General features: G+C 24.5%; 2 protein-coding genes across 3 annotated transcripts; both read left to right on the top strand.

Annotated features, from left to right (window-relative positions):
- Positions 1-3,244: 3,244 nt before the first annotated feature.
- On the top strand, positions 3,245-6,823 carry LOC112601996 (regulator of nonsense transcripts 3B). 2 transcript variants are annotated; one of them, XM_025349906.1, is made up of 6 exons: positions 3,245-3,280; positions 3,352-3,464; positions 4,235-4,448; positions 4,511-4,699; positions 4,777-5,032; positions 6,179-6,823. In XM_025349906.1, the coding sequence occupies exons 1-6, from the start codon at positions 3,271-3,273 to the stop codon at positions 6,741-6,743; spliced, it is 1,347 nt and encodes a 448-aa protein (XP_025205691.1). In that variant the 5' UTR covers positions 3,245-3,270; the 3' UTR covers positions 6,744-6,823. The 2 variants fall into 2 exon arrangements, with proteins under 2 accessions (XP_025205691.1, XP_025205692.1); XM_025349907.1 differs by lacking the exon at positions 3,245-3,280 and having other exon boundaries at positions 3,389-3,465.
- A 1,876-nt stretch (positions 6,824-8,699) lies between these two features.
- LOC112602005 (guanine nucleotide-binding protein subunit beta-like protein 1) lies at positions 8,700-10,395 on the top strand. The gene is made up of 2 exons (XM_025349916.1): positions 8,700-9,038; positions 9,211-10,395. Exons 1-2 carry the CDS (start codon positions 8,901-8,903, stop codon positions 10,018-10,020), a joined length of 948 nt encoding a protein of 315 aa, XP_025205701.1. The 5' UTR covers positions 8,700-8,900; the 3' UTR covers positions 10,021-10,395.
- Positions 10,396-12,833: the final 2,438 nt, after the last annotated feature.

The following is a 12,833-nucleotide window of genomic DNA, read 5'->3' as shown; positions in this document are numbered from 1 at the left end:
CAGACCGTTAAAAATCAATACAATGTTTGGGTAACAAAATATTTTAAAATAATACTACATTTGGATACCAACGTTTAGGTGCAAATTTTACTTTATACTTTGACACTTTATTTTAAAACCTATTAGAGTTACTCAGGAGACACGCGAGGAGGTCTAAAATACATCATTAGCACAATTTATTTTTAAATGGAATAATTAAATCGAGCTTAACTAAAATTATTGATTTTCTTTCTAAATATTTGAATCATATTTATACTTATATTATATTCAATGATTCCGAGAAAATGTGTTCAATCTACCGGAATTGATAAATTAAAAATAATTATAAAACAAAGTTTTAAAGTGATCCTAAACAAAAAAAATTATTGAGTTTTATTTTAAAAGATAATAATAAATACTCATGTGTATTTCGTATTACATCGTTTTCATTGAAAATTTTTGTATTAAACAATTTATCACGAAAATTAAATAATACACTATTTTACAGTGATAAGTCACCAAATTCTAAAATAATTTCCTTTATTAAATTATTATATTAATATATTCAATAAACTATTAGTAACTTCCTATAAATAACAATTAAAATAACTTTTCTAGCAAATAACTGTAAATACCTAACTAATTATTACTAAATAGTTTTATGTATGTTGAATTTGAAATATTTTTAAAATTCGTGCACTTGAAATCAAATGCACAAAATAAAAGGTACAAAAACCATAGGTCAGTGAATACTATTAAATAAGTTTGTAAAGGTAATTATTATTTAGCGTATTACTAGAAAAGGGCGCATGTAAACCCTCATTACAAGTATCTTTTTACTGTAAACTCCGCCAGAAAAACAGGTAAATTGAATATGTTCGTAAAAAGATTATAGTATAATATTATCATATCATATCGTTCATTCAACATTAAATCATAGTAAAAATCATAATAAATAATCGTTCTACTTAATAATGCAAAAATATATGGTTATGTCATGTATGTAAGCTAAAATGATATATTACAATTTGTAAATATTCTAAGTTTTGTATTACTTCATTAGTATATATCATCGCAATAGATGTCAACGTATTTAATGTGATAGGCACAAGGAATGTGAGCACTGAGCAGTTGAAACAAAAACGTATGGAGTTTACATTATACCTTTTGCCATTTTTATCTTAACTTATATTCAATAAAATTAAAGTTTTCTTAATATAAACTCAATTTTATGAAGAGTTTAAATTAATAAAGACAGTAAAATTTTTATTGAGTTTTTCATAAATATAATGATTATCTTTTCTTAATTATTATCTTTATAATTTTCCTATTAGAAAATTATGCTTTGAAGAATCAAAATACGATTTTCTTATAGAATATTCTATAATCAATGATATAACTAACAATAATACCTTTATCAATATTATTATTTATTAATCATCTATTATTTTCAAGAGGTGTTGAGTACGTAACTGAACGAAGTACAACAGAAAAAAAAGTGTAGGTACCTGAATTGTGTGTTCCCAATCGTTCTACCGAATCTCAGGTAAAAATATCGTTTTGTGTCCAAACATATTACAGCCTTTTAAATTTTGAAAATTTAAATCAATACATGGTTTGTCATTGTTTCACTTTAAATTAATTAAGAATGAATTGTATTTTAATTTAACACGTCAATATCTTTTAAAATTTTTCTTATTACACATTTTTTATTTTATATTACATATTTTAGCCATTTAAATTACATATATTTTGTTTTTATTACATTTAAATCGCAACCCTAGTTATAATTTAAATTTGGTGATAATCTTTTTTAAAGAATATTTGAAAATTCATTTGAATTTTGTTGCTAGGTTACAAAAAATGTCATGGTTGTTAATAAACGCCGTCTGTTAACTAAGTTTTTTTATTTAATAATTAATATTATCTTTTATTTTAATTTATGGCACAAAATAAATATATATCAAGATAAGTACCTATTTGATGTATTTGATGTATTCTAAGTAGGTAGTGCAGATTTTTTTTAAATTAATAATTTACAAATTAAAACTTAAAAATCAACAAAATTTTTAATTTTTATTGTTAATATATTTAAAATAATATTATATATTATAGTATATTTGATACCTATTAATTGATGTTTTGATGTTAAATAATTAATTGTTTTTTTTTTTTTTTTTTAATACAAATTAATATTCAAGCATTTTTATAGAATTATTATTATTTTATTTACCATTTAAAACATCATTCAGCCTTATTCCTAATACATTCTGTATAACGAATATAATGTTTTGCCAACAGAAAACATGGCGGCTGTTTAATCAGCTGCAGCAATTCTAGCTTCATAGTTTGCAATAGTTATCATACGAAGTACCTTATTGTCCTTATTTAGTATTATATAGAAGTACAACTTATCAGTTATATAAAATAATAAATATATATATATATAATAAAAATAGTAATAATAATTTTTTAATACAATATTATTGAGAGAGAAAGAGAATTTAAAAATAATAATAAAATCCCTAGGTACCTGTATAATATTTAATTTACCATTTTACATTTCATACTAGACGTTATTATCGATGGGCAGATAGTAATATTTGAATATTATTTTCATTATTAATATTTATACACAAATTATACGTTTTTGTTATTTAAAAATGTTTTTAAGAAATTTAATAAGAAACAAACATAAAAATCATCAACAAAATTTAATTTTTGTTTTTAAATATTTAATACTTAGTATTTTTTTTCACAACACTTTGAATATTTACATTATATTTTAATATTTATTGCTAACTCATAAAAATTTATTTTTTTTTTTTATTAAACTGCACTAAATTACTATCTTAAATTAGTTTAACTTATTTAAGATGATTTAACTGATTTAATTTTAAACCGTGTTCGAGTATGACACCTTATCGATACACTTTGGTTCATACCATACACTTAACCGTGATAACTGTGTTCATACTTTCTGGTAATAAATATTGTTTCTTGATAACAATATCATATGAAAGTGGACAATTTATTTACATAATAATATGAAAAATAAAAATCCTAATATCGACTTACTTAGTATTATTACTCTATGCTTACGACTATGATTATCATTATTAATTATTATACTGTGCGCATTGTATTTGTTTAGTACACATCAGTTTACATATATTGTATTCATTACATCAATAATTACATCAATAATATTACTAAAATTAAGAATTCGTACTTTGTAGTACGTTGTTTTTATATTTCCTTATTATTGAAAGAAATGATCAAAATTCAAAAATGATAAAAGGTAAGTTATACATACTTATGAATATGTTCACTTGATTTATTGTTAATAATTTTCTCCATTAAATATTTCAGAAAATACTGAAGCTATAAAACCACCTGAAAAAGTTGATGACTTTTTGTTGTCACTGTTTAAAGCGTTGGACAGGCAGAAATCTAAAGATGAACGAAAAACAGTGGAAAAAAAAATAATTATTTTATTCTTGTATATGGGCATTACAATTTATTAATAATCACTAAAATTTAAGTACTCGATATGTTGCTTTCTTCAATGAAAATATTGACTATGTTATTTAGTCAGATTTAAATTAAACATTAATATTAATTAATTTTTACCATAAATTTATCCTACACAATATAAGCTATTTATACTGTGTGGTGGTTATAATATTTTGAGTGTTATTGTGTAGACAAATATAAAAGAAAATGTCTTTCCTACACCAAAACCTATTTTTAATTTATGGCCATTAATTTTAGGACATTGGCTCCAATAAATTATATCTCCTTACATTCAGTATTATTTGTGTATAAGTTTAATATTAAGTAAAATATTTATTTCATAAAAATTTAAAAAAACTTCACAACAAATTAGTTGCATTAAACTATTTTTATTGCAATATGATATAAAGCAACTATAGATTTAAGCTGTCTTTAGTTTAAATAAATTAAAAATTAATTTGTCATGAGTTCATGCTGTACCTAAAATTTAAGTTTCTCCTTGACTTTTTGACCTTATTTGTAACAAATATTTAAAAATTGTTCTTAAAACATTTAACATAAATTATTTACATATAGTACTTTTTAGGACTTCAGTAATTACAAAGAAATACTGTTATGACTTTACGTTTGTTTAAACAACTAATAATATGTTTGATAATAAACATCAAATGTTAAGAGTATTTATATATTATGTAATATATTATGTCATTCAAAATAATAACCATGATTTTCTATAAAGATAGTTGTTCGGAGATTGCCCCCAACAATGACCGAAGAAAGATTTCTCAATGAGGTGTCTCCTCTGCCTGAATTCAATTATATGTATTTTATACCTGGTGATCCAAATGCAGTGCCATTCCATCATTCAAGGGTTTATATCAATTTTCTTAAAGAAGATGATATGTATATGTTTACTGACAAATTCGATGGTTATGTATTTGTTGATGACACTGGTAATAAATGTTTTTTTTTTTATTTTAAGTGATAGAATTGTTATCTTTTAATACTTTTGAAGGTGACGAGTATCCAGCTACTGTTGAACTAGCACCTTACCAAAGAATACCAAAAAAGAAATTAGATAAAGATGCAAATTGGGGTAAAATACACGAGAACCCGGTGTTCTTAGAGTTTAAACGTAATTTTGAACAGAAGACTATAGACACTACGTTAAAAACTACTCAACACTTTTTTGAATCTGTTGAAGGTAAAGTAAAAATATAGTTTGATGCTTATATGTATTTATTAAACAATGCGATATATTTAATAATTTTACTTTCTTAGATAAATCTCAAGAACAAGATTTGAGTACACCACTACTTGAATATTTAGCAAAGCAGAATGATAGGCAACGTGTACGAGTTAATCAAAGAGATGAACGTCGTAAAAAAGTATTTATCAGAAAACAGGAAAAAGAAGATGTTTGGAGAAACAAAAAAGTGGAAAAAGAAATTTTCATTAAATCCAAACCCATTACCAAAAGTAACATAATCAGTAAACGAGTAATTGATGAAAAACCAGTGAAAGATACAAACCAAAAGTAAACATGCATCAATTTTTTTAAGTTAAACTATATTTTTATTGAATAAAAATAGTGGCTCCAAATCTTTATTTTAAGTTACATTGAACGATAATTCAAATTTTGTATCAAAATTATCGACTTAAATAATTTTTTATTTTTTTTTTTTTTAATGACTGGATTAAATAAAAAAAAAACCCTATAAAATGTTAAGTTTATAACATTTTGACAGTGAAATGTAATTATTGGTAATAGTAAAAATTTTCATTCATTTATTTGTATATCCATTTTATATTTAAGCTCAATGGTGATCCTGGTAAAAAAACAAAAAGATAAAATCAGAATATGCCCCATTTATAGAAGATATCAATTGTCAAATGTACCTTATTGATGAGTAGTTCTTATTTTTTATTGATAAATCAATTGACTTGATGAAAAATATTTCAGAAGAAAGATAATTTATCAATATATTTCTAAAGCTATTTTATCATAAGTGTATATTGCTATTAATAATTTTTTTTTTTTTTTTTTAATTGAACTTAAGCCCGACAACTAGAGCCATTAGCTGTTTGTAGGGGTTATGAACTATGGTCAGGGGTAAGGTTGGTATGGTAGGTTGTATTTTACGATTGTTACAGTTGATAGCAAACACGTGTATGTGTGGCAAGGTTTTTAACCACTATGAACCCTCCCGAGTGGTCACCCATCCGGGAGCTAGTAGCTGTGGCCGTTACTTACTCGCAGTCGCATTCCACGACTGGTAGTAACCAACGCACCATGCCAAGCCATTATTAATAATTTATTTTTCTGTTAGTAATACAATAGTAAAACAACTTTGCCAAAAACAAATCTCATATTCAGTCATGTATTTTATAATAATTTATATGATATTATTTTATACCAAATTGCAACTTAAATCATGAATATAAATAATAATATATATAATTTCAAACAATGTTAAATTTCTAGGAATTATATTACAATTTGGAATTATAACAAAATTTGAACTAGTAAGACCTATACGCAACATGTAACTTAAGTTTTCAAGACTTACCTTAGTCTTAGACTTTAAAAAATTATATTAATTTAATATTTAAATTTTGTTAAATTGTTGATAATAACAAATTATATTATTTTATTAATTGTAGTACTTTTTTTTTTTTATAGAAAAATTATTAAAAGTCATAAAGATGATACAGGATTAAATGTTGAAAAAATCAAACATTGTGATGAAAGTCATAAAGTTAAGAGTGAAGATACAACTAAAGTTGATGAAGTTAAAAAAATAGAATTTAAAATTAAAACAACCAAGCTAAATAGTCCAACCAAATGTTTTGATAATGATTTAAAAGAAGATATTACTTCTAAACCTGAAAAAATTAATGTGGATATGTCTAAAGAAGATAATGATATAAAAAAGAAATCGGAAACATTGAAACCAGGATATTCAGATAACAAAACAAGTGTATTATTAAAATATAATAAATGGCATGATGATAAAGAAACAGTTGAAACTGGTGAAACTGAAAATTATAAAAAGCATCGATCTGATATGGATAAAAAATTTGTTTACAATAAGCGAATAGATAATCGCCGTCAAGAATCCAAGACTGATCGTCGCATTAGAAATAAGGATCGCCCAGCTATTGAAATTTATAGGCCTGGAATGGGTAGACTAAGTAAGTTGAAAGCTGAGAATGATAATAATGTTGAATCAGAAGCTCAGAAGTAACAACTGAAATTCAAATTATATTTAACAAAATATTGTTTTAAATATTTCTTGTATATAATTTTTAAGCTGTTTCTTTATAATTTTCATGTATCTAAATTTTGTAACAATTACATTTTTTCATAATATATATGAATCATGGTAAATCTTTTTCTGTTTTTTCTATAACTAACAAGTAATTTATATCATATTTAAAAGTATTAGAAAAGAAGATGAATGAGTAAGTTAACATATATCTCACCTACTGATTTAAAAAAATTAATTATATATTTTTATGATATAGTTATTGCAAACAAGTAGTTTTAACCAAAATCTGTAAAAAATATTTTTCAATTATTCTAATCATTGATCTTATAACAAAATATTTATGTTTGATTAAATACTGTTTGTTTGATCCTTGTGAATTGTGATAGTTTGAATTTTTACGAAATTAGGCAATTTTTGTTATGTTATTATGTCTGAGCTTTGTCAAAAATATTTGTTAAATATTTGTAGAGGATTCATTATGATATCATCTATGATCTATCCATTGAAAGTCTGGGGTACCTCATTAGAGTGTATTTTTTTGTTTCATAGTATTTATATGTTTTAAAATTTTAATTTAATTTCAAAATATAATTCCTATGTCACAGTTCATATGAACATAATATTCTTAATCCTATTAGTCGAAATTAAGTGTTAAGTACCTATTGCAGAATATATACGTATTGCATAGTGTTATAATTTAACTACAACATTTTGATTGATGATAAATTTATTTTGAATAGATCAATAGATGATATTACAGTACGTAATTATTTATTTTTTACAGCAAGTTATTTACTACCACTATTATTCAAATATTTGTAATAATTTAAAAATAAAAACTAGTTGATTGGTTAAGGCAAAGTAAAGAAATTTAAGGATAAATGAACATCTGCTTTTGTTTGTGAAATTAATATTTAAATATTTATTGTGTGATTATTTACAACAGAATATTCAAAAATTGGATTGATTGTGTTCTTAATTTTAATAAAAATATAAAAACAATAAAACTAAAAATATTATAAAGAAATAATATTATTCTAATTTAAAATATAAAAAAAGAAATCTTGATTGATTAAGAAAAATATAACGGGTATTAAACACACATAACAATTAACAAATAAATACAGATATGTATAAAGTGGCAAAATAAATTGTTATAGACTATTAATTTTTAACTAAAATGCAATACCTACATAAAAAAAAAGAAATGACAAAGGTATAGCAAATTAAAATAAATGCATGATGCATGGACTCGTGGGAGCTTTGTTAAGTATTACAGTGTTGTATGTTAAATTTAAATTTTTATTATTATCAGATTTTAACTTAAGAATTTAAATTATTAGCTTAGCCTCCATATGCAGTAATAGCTTACTTAATTAAAAAAATAAAAACTAAATGTAACCTAAATTGGCAAACATCAAATCGTAGAAGCTTGAGGTAAATACTGAAACCGTATTTAAAACAATTATTTATGATTCTACCCACGTATAATCAAGAAAAAGTCAAGTGCCAAGCGGTGTTGGTTAAACTAAAATCATGTCAAAATTTGAATATTTGATAAACAGTTATTGATATGTAATAAGTATTTAAATTACGAATTAATGTATTTAGTATCTACATCTTAATTCGTGATTCAAGATTCAAACAAATAAACGTTAATAATATAACTAAATAATTGTGTTTAAATACGCTTCAAAAAGTCATTACATAAACGAAAAAATACAACACTACGAAATCTACAACAAATAAGTTAAAAGTTTTGAATTTCAAATTTGAGATGTGAACTACTGTATGACGTATGCGTGAGTACTGAGTAGTTCATGTTAATTATCTCATATTATAGAGACAGACAGATAATCATAATCATATCTATAAATACCATAATATTATAATCTAAGGACCAAGATTTTTATTTTTTATCGGTGTAGTTGATAAGAGGATTCTCTATATCTTCCTCAGTCAGTGTTGGTTAACGGTAATAACTAATAAGTAATAACTAATAACTAATATTCGGTTATTACTTATTACTTATTTGAAAATCCCGAAGTGTAAATAATATTAAACAATTTCTTGCTGTTAGTTAATCGGGAAAAATCAAATTGATTTAAACTTCTAATAATTTTAAAGATAAAAATGTCAAAAAAATTACCGTCTCCTATTTTCACGTTGAAATGTGAAAAATATACTCCATACTGCTTGAAATTCTATTTAGATGGCGAAATTCTCTACGTTGGCACTCTAAGCGGAGAAATTCTTGTCTGGAACCTAGAGGTAAGATTTTCGGTGTTCAAATAATAACACTTTGATTTGATTATTCGAATTATACAATAGTAAACGATAACTTCATGTTCATTTTTCAATTACATTGTTTCGATAATAAATCCATCATCTTTTAGTATATGCAACTGTATTTAGTATAATAGTTTTGTTTTTCTGTTTCCAGTCAAACCGTTTAAAAAATGAAATTAAAGTCGGCACAGTGTGTATAATGAACCTTGAACTGTTGACCAAACAAAATCATTTGGTGTCACAAGACAAAGTGGGCGAAATAAAATGTTGGCAAATAGATGGTATCGAACTCAAACTCTATCATACTTTTTCAACCCAAATAATTGGTTTTTGTAAATTTGCCTTATACAAAACAAACATGTTATTGTGCAAAGGAGAAAAGTCTACAATGAATTGTTATTCTACTGATAGTTATAGTAAAATTACTGATTTTAATCCACACCAAGACAACAGTTTGGGCGATTTGATGACTGTAAAATGTATTGGTGATTATATATTTTGTGGTTATGAAGCCAATATAGTTGTTGTGTGGCAAGAAGATCATATTATTAATCAGTGCAGCTTTCCTGAACTAGAATGTTTAATGGCTCTGGATGTGGATCATAATATGACCAAAGGTATTTGTGCAGGTAGTTCAAATGTGATAAATACATTTTGTATTACAGATGGTAATTTAAGCATAAATAAAAACATAAAGATTACAAATCCTGGTGTTAATGTTTTACAGCTAAGACCTGATGATAAAATAGTCGCTGCTGCCTGCTGGGATCTAACTGTAAGACTATTTTCTTGGAAAACCATGAAACTATTAGCAGTTTTAGATTCTCATTCATCTGGAGTCTTAAATATTGCATATTCCGAATTGTCAGTGACATTTTGGAAAGCCAAATACTTGTTGGCTATTGCTAATAAAGATAACAAAATCACTCTTTGGGATGTCTACAACGGAAAAGACAAAGATTAATTCATGTTATATTGTTATTTTTATATCAAAGTGAAAATTTTAAAGTTACAAATTTTCAAAACAAACTATATACTCGAAAGTCAATAGAATGTTTTAGAAAATTGAAAATGAAGCAATTTTATTACTATGTATAACACCTAGTGGAGTGCATTTTAAAATTATGAGCTGGTGAAGATCATTTTTAAGTAGTTTTTTTTTTTTAACTATGAAATCTTAAGGTTGATTTGAGACTTACATTTTATTATTAACTGGAAAATATCAAAAGAAATTATTTTTTTTAATGTATAAACATTAATATTCTGTGGAAAAATAACTGGATTTATTATTGCAAAGCAGATTTTTTAATTCTTATATTTTGTACAATATACATGTATAAATCCCTTTCATTATTAAAAAGTAATAATACTTAATATTGCTTATCTATTTGAAATGGATAAGTCAAAATTTAGTATTAATACATACATAAAAAGACAACAATAACCATAATATGTAAATGTGATTTTTTTAATGATATTCCTTGTAATTCATAATTCTCACTTCAGTGTGCAACTGTATGTCAACATTTAATAAGTAATGAATATAGTTGTATAACAAATTTACTACATTATTTAAATTTTTAATTATTATTATTATTTTTTTAAATGTTTAATGCTTGACAGAAATTTAGTAATTATTAATATAAATCTAGAATAAATTTTACTAGCAAGCCTTTTATTATTATTATTATTTTTTTTTATTTTTTATTTATTATTAATTTTTTTTTTTTTTTTTATTGTTATTATTATGTTTCTGAATGCAATAACTGTACTATCGCATTTCAAAAATTTAAACCTATGTAATTATGTAAATTTGTGTGAAGATAAAAATTGTGTTTAATTAAATGCCAACAAATAGGAATATTTTACATTGAACAATAATTAATTTTGTTGTGAATTTAACTTTTTAGATTAAAAAACCTGAAACTTCCTAGCTCTGCTGTGTTGTAGATATCGAGTGTACTCAATCAATGAGTATGTCACTTTGACAGATGTGTTAATCTTAAATCTTAACCATTGTATATTAATGTATAATTAAAAAAAAAAAAACCATAGACAACTAACTTTTATTTTAATATAGTAGAATTATTGATTGAAGTTATTTAATATCTGAATTTTATTACCTAGTTTATTTCTAAGTAGGCAAACAGGGGTGGATTTAAGGCACTGCAAACTATGCAGCCGCATAGGGCGGCAAATTTATGGAAGGCGGCTTTTTATACGCAGTAAAATTGTATTTAATATTTATTTTATTCTTGTACCTACCTATAGAAAAATACTTAATTTTTTTCTTAAATTTTTCAATTTCAAATTAAATAATTAACATTAAAACTACTCGTATTACCAAATAATTATTTAATAAATTTATTATTTTTTTCTTGTATAATAAGAATAAAGAGAAAATACTATATTTGAATCAGGACGTTTTTTATTTGTTAAATTAAAAAAATAATTGCATAATATATAGGTAGAAAATGTTATCATGTAAGAAAATGTTGTTGTACAGAGGTGACTTTTTTTAAATAAGGACGGTAAATTTTTTTTTGGCATAGGGGCGGCAAATTTTTAAAGCCGCCCTTGTTAGCAAAAGTAATTTTTATTCACTATTGAAGTGTGCATAAGCGTAATTATAATTAAAATTCTGGGGAGGCTTACCAACAAAACTATGAACTTAAAATATCCCATAGGAGGCTATCATCCGCTCTTCTCTACATACAATCACAACACATTTTATACTCCAAACCAAGAAAATATTAAGTAGATGTACGACAATTTGTTTTCTTTCAGTATCTATGTGACATTATCATGAGCAATATAAGCCAACCATGAAAATATATTACTATTATAACTAAATTTATTGTTTACCTGTAATATAATGTAATATAAGGGTAGGTAAGAAAAAATAAAATCAGTTATTTTTAAATTATGCAACATTTTAATACATTATTTGTATTTTTTTATCATTAGCGCTTTCAAAATTGTTTAAAAATTTCTTCCCTGTCAATAACGTTTAATAAATCTCTCTCAATACGAATTATGGATAAATTTAAAACCATTCTTGTTTCATATTGACCGTGAATCGTGACCATGTTTTGACTTTTGACTCGCATCAGCCCAGTCAGCCCTCTATCTCAATGCTTCATCGCAGAAAACGATCTTTCATAAGATGCACTATTTGTTGGCAAAATATGACCAAAACCAAGGAGTTTGTATAAATTTGGAAATATTTATTTCTTTTTTTCCAAGTGAAAAAATACAATTTTTCATGTATTATTTAATTATTTAAAATCAATAAAGGATATTTTAAGGAGATAAATCATAGACAAGGGGTAGGTTTAAGCCTAGTTGTGTCACTGGAAATTTGCGACTACCTTCATGAACAGCTGTATTGTTAGAGTTTGTCTATTTTTAAATCTTTGTTATTACATAGTACTTCGTTGTACAGTGCAGATTACAGTTTCCTCATTAGTTTTAATACAAATTGTATACGTTTAGAAATTATCTTCTTTTCTTTAAATATTTTAATAACTTTTCAGCACGATTCAGTATATTTGGAGTCTTAACACTTAATTCGTACTAACTGATAACTGTAGATTAATAGATTACACTTTTGAAATTCAACTCAATAAAATCAATTGCGTTGCTAATCGTATTACCAGCACCGGATCTAGGGGAGGGGGGACAATCCGGGGCACGTGCCCCGGATACTAATCATAAGGAGCGCAAATTTTTAATTATGTAATAAGTAAAAAAAAAAAAAGGTTACTGATATAGAAG

The sequence above is a fragment of the Melanaphis sacchari genome, unplaced genomic scaffold, assembly GCF_002803265.2.
Source record: "Melanaphis sacchari strain LSU unplaced genomic scaffold, SCAv2.0 Contig80_pilon_pilon, whole genome shotgun sequence".
NCBI lineage: Eukaryota > Metazoa > Arthropoda > Insecta > Hemiptera > Aphididae > Melanaphis > Melanaphis sacchari.
This window is presented reverse-complemented; position numbering and strand designations above follow the sequence as displayed.